At 46.9% G+C, this 17,632-nt stretch overlaps 1 protein-coding gene across 4 annotated transcripts in view; it reads left to right on the top strand.

The window, feature by feature from the left end:
* OSMR (oncostatin M receptor) overlaps positions 1–17,632 on the top strand; it is a 54,499-nt gene that overhangs the window by 22,241 nt on the left and 14,626 nt on the right. For 2 of the 4 annotated variants that reach the window (XM_042951647.1, XM_042951656.1), the window contains exons 4-10: positions 4,208–4,379; positions 6,519–6,794; positions 8,090–8,249; positions 8,809–8,960; positions 12,291–12,433; positions 12,798–12,951; positions 16,224–16,300. In XM_042951647.1, coding sequence (XP_042807581.1) covers positions 4,208–4,379; positions 6,519–6,794; positions 8,090–8,249; positions 8,809–8,960; positions 12,291–12,433; positions 12,798–12,951; positions 16,224–16,300 — 1,134 coding nt within the window. The remainder of the gene's footprint in view (positions 1–4,207; positions 4,380–6,518; positions 6,795–8,089; positions 8,250–8,808; positions 8,961–12,290; positions 12,434–12,797; positions 12,952–16,223; positions 16,301–17,632) is intronic. The other 2 variants (XM_042951674.1, XM_042951665.1) reach the window with 2 other exon arrangements.

Genomic DNA, 17,632 nt, shown 5'->3' with positions numbered 1-17,632 from the left:
AATATTACGCAAAGGTCATATTGAGACTAATTGTCTAAGAAAAAGAAATTCGGGAGAAATGCTGGAAGAATCTATGGAAAACTAGTACCTCACACTACTAGCAGAAGTGACACTGACCATGGATGGACTGGGTTCCATTTTCTATTTTCCTAACAGGCAGTTGTTCATACCTGTTTTCACCTTTGATTCGTGTAAGAGTTCTTTTCTCGGGTAAAGCACCTTGTGAAACCTACTTCTGTAACTACTAAGACTCAAGATCTTTGTCCAAGGTATTGTCCCCATATCACCCAGGTCAGCCTAACGGTGGGGGGGAAGGAGAAAACCAAGGCCTAGAGAGGTCTGTTGTGCTACTCAAGGTGACAGAGTCAACGCAGTGCCCTCCTTCACCCACGTGCCCGGTCAGCGATGATGGCCACACACAGTCCCCAGGACGTCAGTGGCCGTTGTGTCCCACAACAATGCCGTGAGAAGCCCTTGTCTGAACCTCGCAGGCCTAAAGTCAAGGAAAGACATGAGGTTCCCCCTCCAGTGCAGGGGAAGAAAGCCAGCCAAGGGGGTCTGCTTCTGTCTCGAGCGCCATCTCCCTTTTGAAAGGCCGTTCCCTGTAATGCAAGCCTGACGGGACGCTTTCATTCATGCGCAGAAGGAGCAGCTTTTAGGACTCGTGCCTCAGATGGTCCTGTTCCTAAACAGGCCTAGCAAGAGCCCCCTGCCCCAAGTGCTCACAGCTGGGCCCGGGCCCCTGAGCCACCTCCCAGAGGGCGCGGACCACTCGGAGCCTTGCTGGCGGCCACGGGCTCTACACAGTCTGCCCTGGGCCAGGCTCTGCTCTCAGCCCGTCCAGCCACTTGCTTTATGGTCCCGGCAGTGGCAGAAGGCAGAGTCGGGTGGCTCCAGCCCAGAAGGAGGCCCGGAGCCGTCGGCCGGGGCTCCACGAGCACCTCAGGAGCCAGTCGGTGGCCTCAGTTGGACTTCCGTATCAATGCGTGTGCCAGTTTCTTGTGACCTACCGGTGTCTGCCGGGGCCGAATGAAACTTGCCGCTTCAATTGGTGAAAACAGCCCAAACACAGTTCATCACTTTTTTTTTTTCTTTTTTTGGTAATCACTGAATTGATGCATTCAAGGAAAATTTTATCTCCTGCATTGCGAGTCTTTAAACAGCACACAGCACAAATTGTGGTTAGACAGAACCCACACAAGTAGTGTCTGAAAGAAATAGAGCCCACAGCATGTTAATGAAGGGATGAGATCATTCAGCGCGTCGTTGGAGACTGGGAGCCTGGGTCCAGCCATTAACTCAAGGCACAGGTCTGTGAGCGCTGAGCGGGAATGAGGAGGTAAACGCAGGAACAAGGGTGTCCTAAATGTGGGAAGCGCCATGCTGGCAGCTGACAAGGTCTCTGAGGGGTTGGGATTAGGCCGGACCTTCTCCAGCAACTTGAAAAAGGACGGTTTGAGCCAAAATAAGAGACAGGATTAGAAGCTAGTGTAGAAGGGAGGGTGGAGAAGAATGTTCTGGGAAGAGCCCACAGGTCTGAGCCAAGGCCCAGAGGGAAGGGCTGTGAGCTCCCAGGCCCGAAAACACTGAGCACTTGGGGGCGGGCGTGACCCAGGGGTGAGCCTCACCGGACACTGGGGGTCATGGTCACTTCTCCTGTTTTATCCTGACAGCCATAAGGAGAGGAATAACAGGGTCTGGTTGGACGTGTTTGAAAAGTCTGCTCTGGCTGCGGGTGGGGAAGCTGGAAGAGGTGGAGTGTGACCCGTATGAAGCGGGCTGTGGGGTGGGTCCAGCAGAGAGGTGCGTGGAGTGGCTGGGGACAGTGGAGACGACAAAAGAGGCTAAATCTCAAAGAGAAGGAGGTAAAATCCAGACTGTGGCCTGTTGACAGCAGGGTCTCCATTATGGATACAATCTTGTTGTTTTTGGTAGTTGCTCTTAAACAACACAAAATATACTCAAGGCTGCTCATATTAAATAGTAGAAGTTGCATAGATCAGGACCTGAAAAGTTATATTTAAAAAATAGTTTTTTAGGGGCTCCTGGATGGTTCAGTCAGTTAAGGTCATGATCTGTGGTTCGTGAGTTTGAGGCCTGTGTCCGGCTCTGTGCTGACAGAGCAGAGACTGCTTGGGATTCTCTCTTTCCCTCTCTCTATCTGCCCCCCCCCCCCCAAATACATAAATAAACTTTAGAAAAAAATGAAAAATAGGGGTGTCTGGGTGGCTCAGTCAGTTAAGCGTCCAACTTCAGCTCAGGTCATGATCTCACGGTTTGTGAGTTCAAGCCCCATGTTGGGCTCTGTGCTGACGGCTCAGAGCCTGGAACCTGCTTCAGATTCTGTGTCTCCCTCTCTCTCTGCCCCTTCCCTTTCACACTCTGTCTCTGTCTCTGAAAAATAAATAAATCACAAAAAATAAAAATAAAAAATAAAAAATATATTTTGTAGTTTAGAGATAAAACAATCCCAATAAACCGAGATAGAAACATTCCGTAACTCACCAGTCCTGCAAAGAGGATGAGCACGGTCACCCTCGGGTGCCTCCCAGGTGGACTGAGGTACTCTCACCCCAGGACTGGGTTGGCTTCTGCCCAGGGTGATGGTTAAGGTTGGCAGCCTGGGAAGAGAAGAAGGCATCAGTGGAGGGCAGGCCTCAAGGTCTGCCAGCTCCAGGTTGTGTGTGACATGCATGTTGCCCATCCTCTTGATTGTAGGGCTTGCACTTGGCCCTTAGACATGCGGGTTCAGACTCAGTTTTCCGCAGGAAGCACAGGTGTTTGTTGTCCCGTCACCCAGCTGTGGGGGCCGAGAGCCGGTGTCCTGGAGGGGCCCACCGAGGAGCATGCGTGCCCAGAGCCGTGTGGGACGTGAACAAGAATAAAGCCCAGTCCCTGCGGTCTTGGGGCCACGCTCGAGCCAGGGACACAAGGACAGATGAAGTACCAGCAGCTACACACAGTGTACAGGAGGGCTTCAGGAGAGGTGGGGTTGGGTGCATCCTGTGCCTGCACAGTGTGCAGGGAGAGTGGGGACCCGAGCCAGGGGCCCTGTGTGAGGAAACGCTGAGGTGGAAAAGCGTAAAGCTATTCCCGAAGTGCGAGGTAGAGCACTGTGTCCAGAGAGATTCCTGCAAGGGAGAGGTAGGTTGGGTTTACATGGGGTTTATGGCTGTAGATGGTTTACAGGAGCCATAGAAGCCTATGGAATTAGAGAATGAAAATACCAGTAATTTAGAAAGGTCAAGATTAAAGGCTGTGGGGGAAGACCAGTTGTCGTTCCATGTGGGCAAGCTTCCCACAGCGGAAGACATTCCTGTGTGGTTGACATTCTGACAGATGGAGCTCAAAGAAGAGGATCCAGTCCCTGTGGCCACCAGGTCTACAGAGATAAGGGACCAAATGAAACCAAACAGAAAACAGACAAACAAAACCAAACGAAACAGAAAACAGACAAACAAAGCCCACGGGCCTCATGGAGATCCATCTACCGGCTTCTGACAGTGGAACTCCTGGGTGCCATGAAGGCCTGCCCTCTCTACTAAGATTTGGCCAACATGATCCGACCCTGGCTAAAAATGAATGTTAAAAAAATACTCATTAGTCTTGCTTATACTTTTTAATTTTGTATTGTTTATTTTATTTCTGAGACAGAGAGAGAGTGTGTGAGTGGGGGAGGAGCAGAGAGAGAGGAGACACAGAATCCGAAAACAGGCTCCAGGCTCTGAGCTGTCAGCACAGAGCCTAACTGCAGGGGGGTGGGGGGAGAGGGGGAGTCTCGAACTCACAAGCTATGACATGACCTGAGCCGAAGTTGGAAGCTTAACTGAGCCACCCGGACGCCCCTGGTCTTCCTTATTTTTAAAGAATGACTCAATTCTCTAGTTTGCAAAAATTTTTCTCAGCAGGCCTGTGTGACAAGCACGGTGCCTACCTTCTGACTCTGCTCTCTTCCCCTAAGACGTAAGTAGCTTCAGTTTTCTCTCACTTCCTCCACATGAGCCATAGGGCACGGGAGCTGAGTTCTCAAAGGACAGGAGGCTGCGGCAGGTGCTGCTGAGACATTGGAGCAGGGGTGACTGGCTGATTGGGAATGAACTACGCTTGCGCGTGTTGGGAGCTTCGGTGGGCTTTCAGGTGTAACTGGTCAAGCCATTTTCCAGGGCAGCATCGCTCCATGTTTCCAAGTTTTTCTCTTTATTTCTAGGAGAACTATAGCACCACTGTGAAGCGGAACCAAGTTCTGCGTTGGAGCTGGGAATCCAAGCTGCCTTTGGAATGTGCAAAACACTCTGTGAGAATGAGGGGTGCGGTGGATGACGCCCAGGTCCCCGAGCTGAGGTTCTGGAGCAATTGGACTTCGTGGGAGGAGGTAGATGGTAAGGAGTGAGGTGCTAAAAGAATTAAAGTGTTTCATATTTAATATTATTTGGGGATCAATAGTCAAATAGTGGAAGTCTCTTTTGAGGAGACTGGGTAGAAAAAGGACATTGTTTTTCTTTGTCTTCCCTTGGAACTAAAAACTGTGGGTGTGAAACTTGCCACCAGGAGATAGACATCTATGGTTTTGCCTCAGAATTTGCTCATTGAGGTAATTAGGCAAGTTCAGACACCTTTATATTCATTTTCCAAACATGTGACACAGGCAATGCTAAGAAAACACGGCAGGACATAAATTGCACATGTTGTTATTAGAATAGGACAAAATGTGTATGCATCCAGAACAGAGGTTGGGAAGATTTTCTGTAAAGGGCAAAATAGGAAATATTTTAGGCTTTACATCCCTTGGTGGTCTTAGGACTATTCAGCTGTGCTATTTTAACATGAAAGCAGTCCTAAGCAATATGTAGACAAATGAGAATGGTTGTGTTCTAATAAAACTTTATTTACAAAAACAGATGGCAGGCTGCAGTTGGCCCAGGGCTATAGTCCGAAGATGCCTGATGTAGAGAGAAGGGGGTGAAATATGGAAAAGTAAAATCGGGTCTTCATTTGAGTAATGAGATTATGGATAAATATGTCTTCATTATCTCTTAATTTTGATAAATTATTTTTTTTATAATTAAGATTTAGAGTAGATTTCTCCAGTTTCTTACGCTTCATTTGAACTATAGGCAGGTTCTAAAGCAAAGGCATTTGGCTCTCTCTCCACCTATATACCCTGCCAGAGTATCTGAAATTCCTGCCAATAGAACAGGAATGTTAAGTGTTCATGCAAATTTATTAAGTCAAACTGATAACACATTAACCCATGAGTAGCCTAGTGATTAGTTTAATACTGGTAATAGAATTAAATCTGCATTTTAGTCATATTCTAAGTAGTCTACATATTCATTTAGCCCTCAACTCAGTCCTTTGAAATGTGTATTAGTCTTATTCCCACTTCACAGATGAGGAACCTGAGGCACATTTAGTTTAAAGAACCCACGCAAGGTCATCAAGCCAGTTAGCGATAGAGCCAGAATTCCAACCTGACAGCGTGGCTCCAGGGACCGCCCTCTTCACATCACATCCAACTGTTGAAAGAGAACACACACAAGAAAAACAGAGATTAAAATAAAAAGATAGAGAGAGAGAGAGAGAGAGAGAGAACAACAGTAGTAACGACTTTGATAAGATAGACTAGATTTCTCAAAACTATAACCTCCAAACTACTCAGGAGCAAATGGAAAGCCTAACTGATGGTTCCTAACCCCCAAACGCTGGTTCTCAACCATGGTTACACATTAGAATCACCTGAGGACCTTTAAGAGCGCTCCTATGCCCAGGCTACAGGGTGTGGGTGACGTTGCTGGTGGCAGTTTCAGTGACGGCAGTGGGCCGAGTGAGCAGGAGCAATGGGGCCGAGCGCTTAGAAAGGGGCAGCTCCTTCAGGGAGGCTGACCGTGGGGGAGCAGGTCCAGAGTGGGCTGGAGGGAAGCATGGGGAGGATGGCGAGTTGGCTTACAATGCGGGACACCTGAGGAGTTTTATGCACTGGTGGTCATACAGAAGGGGACACAATGGAACAGGAGATATTTGAGTGACTGGCATTTCTGAGAAGGTGAGAAGAAATGAAGAGGGACACATGGCCGTGGGGATGGGCAGACCTGGCAGGTGTGAATGTGGCTTGGCCACATTTGCTGAGCTGGGGCTCAGACCTAGCTGTGGCGGTGATGAGAGGGGGGAAGGATGGCATGAGATCATGTGCAGCCCACTGAATGCAGATCCTCCCTCGTGGCTGCGGTCCGTAGAGGGCAGCTACTGCTGTCCTAGCCAGATTCTAGCCGTGACCCGGTAATCCCAGTGTGACAGGACGTGCTGTCTTTGTCCAGCAGCAGCTTTCGTGTGACCACAGGAGCCATCTTGGGAAGGATCGTTTCTGCAGGCTCCCAAGTTTAATGGTTTGCCTAGAAATCTAGGCTCCTATTTCTCGAGGAGGTAGAGGAGGTAAATTTATCTGTTGAGAAGGGAGAACAGAGGGGCTGGTTTGACTTGAGTGATGTTCTAACTGAGCTGTCTTTTTTTTTGTCTTGTAGTACAGAGTTCTCTTGGACACGATCCATTGTTCGTTTTCCCTAAGGATAAGCTGGTGGAAGAAGGCTCCAGTGTCACCATTTGTTACGTTTCTAGGAGCCATCAAAACAACATATCCTGTTATTTGGAAGGCGTACGGATGCATGGAGAACAACTTGATCCAAACGTCTGTGTGTTCCACTTGAAGAACGTTCCTTTCATTAGAGAGACTGGGACAAATATCTATTGTAAGGCAGACCGAGGAGACGTTATAAAAGGCATCGTTCTCTTTGTATCCAGTAAGTATGTACGTTCTCTCTGCTCTCTCTTCCCATTTCTATGGAGTAGCTAGAATGTCCTTTACCAGAAGACAAGTAAACATTTCCACTCGTGGCCTGGATGTTCTTTTGTCTCCCGAATCTTTTAGGAGCGACTCTGGCAAAGGTCCTCTGAAGCAGTACTTGCAGGATTTCCTGTTGTTTTCTTGCCCTTATGAACCATTTTCTTCCTAGAAACCAAGAGTATTAAAGGGGGGAAAGTTCAGGTCCTGGCCTGGGCCACTGGGAAGGGCCCTGCCTCGCCTTAGCCGTGCTGCAGTCGGACAGTGGGGAGAGAGATGGCAGGTCAGACGACTCCGGAGAGGCAGCCAGTGCTGTGCCCAGGAGACCTGGCTTTAAATCTTCCCACACCTGGGCATGTCACGTTGGCTAAGTTTCCTAGCTTCTCTGAGCCAGTTTCCTCCTCTGTGAATGGGCCCAGTAATGGTTGTTTGAGGGTGAATGAACACGGACGGGGCCTGGCCCCGACACTGTAGCTGCACATAGTAGGAATTCGGCAAATGGAGGCCATCCCTGTTCTGAGGTGGGTGCAGAAAGTGTCAGGTGCCTCCGTCGGTGGCAGTCAGTGGAGAGGGAACGTTTTATTGTTTATGTAGGTCTGTGTGAACATACATGCCCGCTGGCCTCCTGTGTTTGTGTGGAGGCCTCCCTTCCCCTGCTCGCTAGGTAGGCCAATATCTGCGACCGCCGGGTCCCTGCTTCTGCTGCCAGGGGCAGACTCCAGGCTCCCAGACACCTGGTGCAGCTGTTCCCCTTGGAACAGCCTCTGAGAGCCTCAGTGGCTCTGGGGGCTGCCCGGGTCCTTAGAACTCCCACTCCCTGCTGCTGAGTTTAATGGCTCCCCAAATCTGACTTCCCGGCATCCCAAGCATAATAGCCCTGAGGCTCTCTGCAAGCCCCAGCTTCCACAGTGAGGCAGCAGGCAACACTGACTCCATTCATTCATTCTTTCTTTCTTTCGCTCACTCACTCTGGCTGACACTTGGCGACTTGTTGAGCGCCTACTAGCAGGCACTGGGGGTCCAACTTCCATCACATGGACACAGCGCAGCTCACCGCAGAACTACCACCGGTCCCCGTCCCGGTGATGCCTCAGAAAAGAACAAGGAGAGGAAGAGAAGGGGCCAAGATGGGGCACCTGACACGTGACCTTCTGGAGCTGTCAGCGTGATCCTTCTGTCATTCAGCCCTGTGGCCTCAGACCCAAAGGGAGCTTTTCCGATTTTCCTTGTCTTTCAATAAAGGGATTTGACTAGATCTTTCATCTGTTTTCTTTGTGTGGCCAGAAGTATTTGAAGAGCCCAAGGATTTTTCTTGTGAAACCCGGGACTTGAAGACTTTGAACTGTACTTGGGCTCCCGGGAGCGACGCTGGCTTGCTCACACAGCTTTCCCAAAGCTACACTTTGTTTGAATCGTAAGTTGGCTCTGATTACGTTCTTGACAGGTCCCTTCTTGTGCCAACAATAAGGGTCACATTTAGATGTTACAGACAATGTGAAGAAATAGTTTACAACCACCCTACCAGAGTCAGAAAGAAGTCTTTAAGCGGTCACAACTGTATAATGCTTTTCACCTGAGTTCCGTGAAAGGAAAACGTAGCATAAAAATGATAAAAACAGTTAATGGTGAATCTTGAGGTGTAAATTGTTCCATCTGGTGATCTGGGTATATCTAATCTCTAACTGTTTAAGAATATTCAAAATAAATTGAGGAGTATTCTCACCACCCATGTTGGGGGTGGGCAGTCAGCAATTCATCGCTACATAAACCGAATAAACCTTTAACCACATAAATGGAAGTTGTTGAAACAACATCTTCCTTGGTGGTATTTGTTGATGCAAGTGGATCAGTGCCATTGTGTGCAACCCAGTTTGAAAGCCACCAAGTGTGCCCCAAGGGTACAGAGTTGCAGATCTGCGTTGACAGAAGTGGAAACCCTGAAATTATTGTTTTGGGTGTGTTTTTCTTTTAAGGTTTTCTGGGAAAAAGACACTTTGTAAACACAAAAGCTGGTGTGACTGGCAAGTACCTCCAGACTCCCAAGAAATGTACAACTTCACACTCACAGCTGAAAACTACTTAAGAAAGAGAAGTGTTCATCTTCTTTTCAACCTGACTCATCGAGGTGAGACCAGTGTCGGAGCTTGCTGTGGTTCCTCACTCGTTGTTGTGTCACACACTGTGTGATCAAGGAAATGTGCTGTAGGTGTTAGCCTAAGTCACATCCTACGTGGACGTTTTAATCTATATCTCTTGTCGACGCCACACTTCACGGACGCATGCATGGCCCCTGGTCCCTGTGATTGGTTTTGAAGATGCAGTAAGCACCTGTATGCTTACTACTCACCTTTAGACTAGAATTCTAACAGTAACTCACTTCATCTCCTGCCCCACAGCCCCCCACACCCTGCTCCTCCACTGAGATCATTTAAATCGTGCACGTGTGTGTGCCTGTGTGGGAGTACGTATTCTCACTTCTAATGCAACTCTAAAAAGACTGTATTTTTATTTTGTTTGGTTTTAATGTATGTAAAAGACATCAAGCTATATGTAGTAATTTAGTAATTACTATGTAGATAATATTGAATTGCCAATATTGACCCATATTATTGAGTGTTGTTATAGTCTACTGATTCTCACTGTTATCAAGTATTTCATTGTGTAAGTATACAGTATTTTGTCCAGGCATCTCATTTGTTGGTTTTTCAGGTTGTATCAAGGTTTTGCTCTTGGGTGTGGTGTTAATATGAGCATTATGTATGCAGGACTCTTCTCCAGTTGTTTTCCTTGAGTGTATACCTAAGAGCGGGATTGGTGAGGACATAGAGAATTTGAATGTGCCACGCAGGAGACAGTGCCACATGGCTTTCCAAAGTGGCTGTACCAATTATACCCTTGCCCTTGAATTCATGTAGTCTTTCCAAGGTGGTATGGTCGGTCACCCTTTTCATTTTTGTCAGTTTAATGGCTACACCGTGGTATTTTATGGTAGTTTCGATCTACAGTGTTTGACCACCTGTTTTCTCTTTTATGAAACGCAGAATCTTTACACATGTTGTTCACTTTTTCTGGAATGTTCTTCCTTCCCCTTTCACCTTCTTAATTCCTACACATCTTTTAGATTCATCACCACTCAGTCAGCTGCGTAATTACAGAGTGCCTCCAGTGTGGCAGGCACTGGGGACCTGGCAGTGAACAAAACTGGATAGCTGCCCCTTGTGAGCTTGTCTGCTAGTGTGTGCAGTAGGAGGGGTTGAGAGCGGGGAGTGGAGACATACAGTAAACATAGCGTACTTCAAGTACTGATACGTGCTATGGAGAAGGTAAAATTCAGGTTTAGGGGAGATAATGCCTGTATCAGGATGAGGGAGTTGAAGAAAGAAAGAAGTAGAAGACGTCTAGGGGAAGAGCATTTGAAGCAAAAAGAATAGGATTTGAAAAGGTGGTGGGATAAGACCAAACTCTGGGTTGTTGGAGAGACAGAAAGAGTGTCCTCATGCCCATACCAGAGATAAAGGAGATTTGGGTGGCAGGCAGTGTCCTGGTCATGTGACAACTGTGGAACTGGATGGTCTTACCTAGTTGTGTTGACAGGTGTTCATCAGGACAGATAAATGATGTGACTCACACTGTGGGAAAAGATCACTCAGGCTGGACCATCCGGGGCAGGGGTGGAGATGGAGAGCTGGTTAGGAGGCCGCCGCGGTTGTCAGGCAGAGACTTTGGACCAGATGGGGTGATGAAGTTGGTGGGGAAGCGGTCATATTGTGAATTCACTCTGGGATAGAGTTGGTAGCACTTACTTAGGGAAGGCATGTGCATGGTAAGGGGAAGAGGAATTTAAGATGGTTCCTTAGGATGATTGCAAGGGTTTTGGCCTAAGCAATTGGGCCAGTATTGGAACTATCCCCTGAAATGGGGAGGTACTGGGGAAGAGCAGCTCCGGGCAGGAGCACAGAGTTCCGTGTTTACCAAGTCAAGGTTGAGATGTCTTTCAGATATCTCAGGGGAGATGTTGAGGAGACAGTTGGATATAGAGTTTGGAGCGCATCGAAGAAGTCTGGGATGGAGAGTTAGACTTGTGAGTGAGTCATCAGCCCGTGGGTAGTGACCGAAAAGGAGATAAAAAATGAAGGCTCAGGATAGGGACTTCTAGAACTCCATCTTTTTGGCCAAAAACTCCTTTTACACTTTCACTGTCATGACCCCACTTGCAATGTTGCATTTATTTTGTAGTTGTCGATTCGTGCTTGCTCCTCTGTTGCCCTTTGAAAGCGAGGGCCGTGCCAGCTTTTGTTTTCTCTCCCATCTGACAATTTCTGTTTTTATTGGTATGTTTGGACCATTTATATTTAACATAATTATTAATAGGGTTGGACGCAAGCCTACCATTTTATTAGTTGTTTTCTATTTGTTCCCTCTGTTTTTGAACTACACCTCCCTAAAATTGAGTATCTCTTCCCAGCCTGCCACCTTTGGATCTTTGGATTATTTGAATACTTTTTTAGTATTCCACTTCAATTTATCTACTGGCTTTTGCCTACATATATTTGTATTCCTTTCCCCGCCGCCCCCCACCCCCGGAGATTACAATATGTTATTAATCTTTCACAAGAGTTAGTATTTTTCACTTTAAGTAAAGCATAGAAGCCTTCCTTTACCCTCTCACTACCAATGCAGCAATACTTGAATTTCTGGTCTTCTCTGCCTGCCACTATCAGAGTTCTCAAATAGAATATTCAAGAATGCTCCATGTGATATATTTAATTGGATTCAGGGGGATAGACAGGATGGGAGGGGCTTTCTTTATTTTTTCAAGACCTGAACCTCATCCAGTCAGTTTTTCATTTCAGATATTATATTTTTTGGCTCCAAAATTTCCATTTGATTCTTTTTTTTTTTTAATAGTTTCTATTTCTCTGCTGAGAAGTGTTTTTCTTCTATTCATTTCAAATGTGCTTACTTTTATGTCACGGATCTGTCTTAAAGTCCGTACGAATTGCATTCTTATGGACGGGTCACCGTGAGGTTGGCATCCTTTGACTGTCTTTTCTCTTGGAAATTAGTGACATGTTCTGGAGTTTTGTAGGTAGAATAATTCTAGATTGTACCTTTGATATTACTGACGTTATTTTATTTAGATTTTGGGTTCTGTTATGTTCTCCCCATGAGCCCCTTTTCCAAGTTTTGATTCTCCTTCATAATCTGCCTTCTTTTGTTTAATTTTAAGAGTCCTCAGTAGTTTCTTTTTATGTTTTGTTCAGAGTTTCTAATATAATTGGTGAAAGAGAAAGGCTATAGTTGGCTTACTCCATCTGTGCTCTAAGTCTGGTTTTGTTGCCATTTTTTCAAAACTAAACAAAAATAAATAAGAAATGAGCTGCCTATTTACCAAAGTCTTTGGATTTATGCTTGAATTTTTTTTTAATTTTGTTTCCTTTTTTTTTTTTGGCAGTTCACCCAATGGCTCCCTTTAACGTATTTGTCAAAAATGTAAGTGCCGCAAATGCCACCATGACCTGGAAGGTCCACTCCATTGGGAATTATTCCACACTATTGTGTCAGATTGAACTCTATGGTGAAGGAAAAGTGATACAAGTAAGAATACTGCTTCACTTTCTATTTTCAAAAATCTCTTTATGTCCTGAACAGAGAGACTAATGAATAAAACCTCTTTAAAATCTTATTTCTGTGTGGGTTCAGATGATATGGGTCATCTGTTTAAAAACAGTCCTGAAATTAATCACAAGCTTTAGCATTGGGCAGAGGGCCTTCGAGATTTTTTCACAAAGAAGTAGTAGTCGTACCCCACCTCAGAATGGACCAGGCTGTGATTGGACTTTGCCATGAAGTGTGCTCGCTGGTCCTCCTGTCTTCTTTCTTCTTTCTTCCTGTCTCCTTTTTTCAGTTCATCTCATTGATCTTCTTCTTTTCCTTCCTCCCTTCCTTCCTTTCTTCGAAGAAGCAAAATGTTTCTGTCAAGGTGAATGGTAAGCACCTCATGAAGAAACTGGAGCCTTCCACAGAGTACGCGGCCCAAGTGCGCTGTGCTAATGCCAACCACTTCTGGAAATGGAGTGAATGGACTCGTCGCAACTTTACCACGGCCGAAGCTGGTATGTTCAGTTCCCCTCTCTTTAACCCAAGGATCTAAACTGACTCACCAGAGATGGGTTGGTTTCCCCGAGAGCTTTCAGTCGTACCAAAAACTAAGGAAAAACTATTACAACAGAGGCTGAATATCATCGTTTTGTGGTTGTTTTGTTTTGTTCATTTATTGTTTTTCAGAGAGAGCACTTGCGAACATGAGCTGGGGCGGGTTGGAGGGGGGGCGGGCAGAGGGAGAGGAAAGAGACAACCTTAAGCAGGCTCCACACCCAGTGAGGAGACCACCTTGGGACTTGATCCCACAGCCTGGGATTGTGACCTGAGCCGAAATTGGGAGTCGGACGCTCAATGGACTGAACCACCCAGGCGCCCCTGAATACCATCTTTTAAAAAAAGAGCTGAATTAAATGCTTAGTGAGATGTGAACGGGAAGACATCCACCTCAATGGGATCCACCTCACCCACCTCAATGGTCATCCACCTCAATGACCTAGGTCATTCAGCATCATTTCTTTTGTACATTTTCTCTCTCGTCTTTGGTTTCGCCAGAACGGCTTATAAGCTCCTGGCGTTGCTGGATTCCCATCGGATCTGGGGCTCCGTAAATTAGGATAGACTTTTAAATTAAGGACTGGGGACAAACAGTAGTGTTGCTGCCGAGGAAGGCGTTGATCTCATACCAAACAACTTCAGGCTATGTTTGGAAATGTAATGGTGTTTGGATACTTAACAATTATTGATACATCATTTGTTCAACAACAGCAAACTGTGAGCGTTCTCGATCACTGTCGCGGTGGGAGGTTCCTCACCACTGACGGAACAGTGGGTGGGTTTTTCTGACAAATAACCATTATCTTTCAGTTCACATAGGCCTCAGGAGACTGGATGGCCCAGCCCTGCTTTCCTCTCCTCCCAATTCAAAATAATAAGTTACTGTTGTTGACCAGTTTACAGATGAGGCAGTTTGGGCCCATAGATTGGAGAGACTCACCTAGTTTGCAAAGTTAATGAATGGCAGAGACATAACAGTATTAATAATTGTAATAGCAGCTAACGTTGAGCTCCAGACAGCTTGAGGCGCTTGCCGTGTTTTTCCCTTTTCCTCCTCACAGCACGCAGGAGACACTATGAGTAATTATCCTCACGTCCTAGATGAGGACAGGAGGCACAGAGAAGCTAAGTGACTTAATTGGCTTAGCCCGTCAGCCTGTTGACTGTGACCCACACCCAGGCCACCTGACTCCAGAGCTCCCCCCTTAACCAGAGCTGGATTCTATGTGTTCTGTCTCTTGATGTTGTTATTACAGCCTTGAGATCTTGTTGATTCAGGTCTTGTTCTTTGGCTGCCAAAGGAAGGATTACATGTATATATTTTATTCTTGCTTATATTTATGTGTATAGGCTGGCAGGGCTCTTTCTGTGTCTCTCCAGGAGGACCATTTTATTTTATTTTATTTTTAAGATTATTTATTTATTTTGAAAGAGAGAGAGCAAATGCACATGCTTGCACATGTGGGAGAGGGACAGAGAGAGAGGGAGAGAGAGAGAGAATCCCAAGCAGGCTCCACATTGTCAGCGCAGAGCCCTGTATGGGCTCTCGATCTCACGAACCTTGAGACCATGATCTGAGCCGAAAACCAAGAGTCAGAAGGTTAACCGACTGAGCCGCCCAGGCGCTCCCCCTTGAGGACCGTTAAAGCAGTGACTCGAGCTGAGGGGTGACAGGGACAGCTGATCGGGTCCTACACAAGGGTTGGTCACCAGTTGTACATGGCAGGCTCCCTCTCCTTGTCTGATGTACCCACCCCTCCCCTCACTGGGAGCATAGACCCCTCGAGAATCTGCCGCAGAGAGCCCTGTTCCTGACGGTAATGTCACTCCCCAGTTTTGTCTTATTAAAGAATTTTTACTTTGTTACTGCTTGGCTTTGGGTTTTTGGTTTTTTTTTTTGGAAGTTTATTCCAACACTATAACTAAAGTTAAGTGCAAAAGGAAAGTGGCAAACGGATAGAGTGTTTAGTAAATTGTATATACTTTTAGGTTGTAGTACCGTAAACCTTAAAATAATTAATGTTGCTTTTGATGAGAACAAGAAAATGAGATGAATTTGCTAGTGATGAATCTATAGATTTTTTTTTTTTTTTTTTTTTTTTTTTGCCTCTGATAACACTTTGCTTGATGCTGGAAAAGTTGATGCCTATGTGTATTATAACCATACTTAAGTAGAATTGTAGTGAGCAGACTTAAATGGCATTTATGTGACACAAATATGGAGCATTGTCAACTGTGCTGTGGGGCACTGTTCTGACAAGGACTAATTTATAAACCAGCTGAAGATTTTGCATTAAGCTTAGAGTCCCATGTTGTTTCAATACGTTTTTGATTTAATATTGGCTTCTCCAGTGGGCTATTTAGCAAATTGAAATCTGCTTCAATACATTTTTTAAGAAAATACACGGTCATCTTTAAATTGAGGAGAAAGTGTCCGCAACTAAAAAAGGACTTAAATTTCAGTTATCGGGGGCAGTAAACTATATTTTTATAAAACAGCTAAATCTTTATGTGTTATGTTCCAAAGTAATTCTTCCTCCATGGGGATGTTTGGAATCAGATCACTTGTCCTACAGTTGATTGGAGGTAAAGACAAGGATGCACACTTTTCCAGAACAATGTAGCAAGGGCAGTGAACGGGTGCCCTGAGAGTCTGTCGGGCGGGCAGCTGACCCAGGCAGGCCAGGAGCTGGGGGAGAGAGCAGCGTGGGGAGGCGGGGGATGTGGCCTTCCCAGTGGAGGGGGATCGAGGAGAGGCGCCCAGGCTAGGACCCGGTGAGAAGACCAGCCAATGTGAATTGTGAAGCCCCCGGGCTGTCCATTAGCACGCTTCCGTTACAACCTTTGCGAAGGAAGCAAGGCTGTAGCCATGGTCTGCCGCTCCTAGAAATTCAACAAATGGGAAATTTACCTAACTGACCTCCTAGAGTTGGTCTAGCTGATGGATGGTTCCACAATGTTCCGGTGACTTCCAAAAGCTCAGGCTTGAGAAGAGCTTTTCAGTTTGATGCAGCAGACCTTTTGTACGGCACCTACCATGTGCACCGGGTGAGGAGTGAACGATGCGGCCGTGGTCACGTGGGTGGAAGTCACAGAGAGTGAGAAAATGAGAAACAAGCCTCAGGTAGGACGGGTCATCTTCGCCACCTTTGACCAGAGTAGAAAAAGGGTGAACGTACCGTTCTCTGTACATATCGCAACCCACGATCTTTTCTTTGGTTGATTTCAGCTCCCTCAGAGGCTCCTGATGTCTGGAGGAATGTGAAGTCAGTGCAGGGACATTGTGTCGTGACTTTATTCTGGAAGGTAAGACGCACAGATTCCACCAGACACGTTGGCTTGGCACTGTCCCTCAGTGGGACGCTGGCTGCCGGTGCAGGGCTCCGGCTGGCAGGGATCTTAACGTGAGTCGAGCAGAACGTCTTACCCAGTGGGGGAATCCCCGCCCCCACCCGTCTCCTTGATGCTCAGACTGTTCCCTCCTGGACAGCCGGTGGCGCGGATGGCGGGTTCTGACCGTTGGAAGCTGTAGCTCTGTAACTTCTGTCCAGCCTTGCTCTAAGTTTTGCAAGGCCCGGGGCACCGGTGTAAGTGGAAAAGCACATACCATATTTGAAAGATACGACTATTTACGTACAGTAACTTACATGTAGGAGTTAGGGGTCAAGCTAAAAAATACTTTACATGTATTTTGAAAAAAGTAAACTAAAATCTATTTTGTCATTTTGCCTTGTCTATTAAGGCCTCCATGGCAACCTGGAAGTCCAGGCTTGTGCTTGAAACTCCCGGATTCCTCAGCTCGTGTTTTTGTATCAAACATGACCGTACCGGGTGGCTTGGCCCCCAGCCAACGCCCACCTGGCTGTCCTTCCCACCTCCACACTGGCCGTCTCCGCAGGGAGCCCAGGCACTCACACATGGGCACAGCCCCGCAGACAGCCGCTCTCTGCACCCATTCTCAGACCTGGAGGTGCTCACACCAGGGGCACCAGCTGTTCTTGAGAGGGCAGGCTGGGGGGGACGGCCCCTGGCACCAGGCTTAGGACCTTGTGGGCAGGGAATTCTCTTCGACGTGGAGGATGGTCTAGAGGGAACCCCGTGCTCCGTGAATGGCTCAGGGCACAACTGCGCAGGGAAAGATGGCTGGAGGGGGAAGGGAGACCAGGGGCCAGGCCCCTCCTGCCCGGATCTGCTCGTGTCTTCTCCCCTCGGTGCCCTCTGAGTCCCTTCTTACCCAGGCTGAAGGAGCCCCTTCCTCTCCTGACTTGGTCATGCTTCTCTAGATCCAACATGCTCTTGAGGAGCTCAAGTAGTCCTGTTCTGTACTCCACTTCAGTTACCGCGGAATGCCTGATTTCAAGCTTGCTTTAGACGGTTATTTTCTCTATTAAACTGTTTTTTAATTTGCTGGTGTGTGTGTGTGTGTGTGTGTGTGTGTGTGTGTGTGTGTGTGTGTAAAGCAGTTGGGGGCCAGGAAAGATGAAAAAGTAATGATGCAAACTCCTTTCAAAGAAAAACCCATTTTGAATTTTTTAACATTTATTTTTGAGAGAGTGGGGGAGGGGCAGAGAGCGGAAGACAGGATCCCAAGCAGGCCCCCGCTATGAGTGTAGACCCCAATGTGGGGCTCGAACTCAA

Source organism: Panthera leo, chromosome A1 (assembly GCF_018350215.1).
Source record: "Panthera leo isolate Ple1 chromosome A1, P.leo_Ple1_pat1.1, whole genome shotgun sequence".
Classification (NCBI taxonomy): domain Eukaryota; kingdom Metazoa; phylum Chordata; class Mammalia; order Carnivora; family Felidae; genus Panthera; species Panthera leo.
Note: the sequence above shows the minus strand (reverse complement) of the source record. Positions and strands in the feature narration are given on the sequence as shown.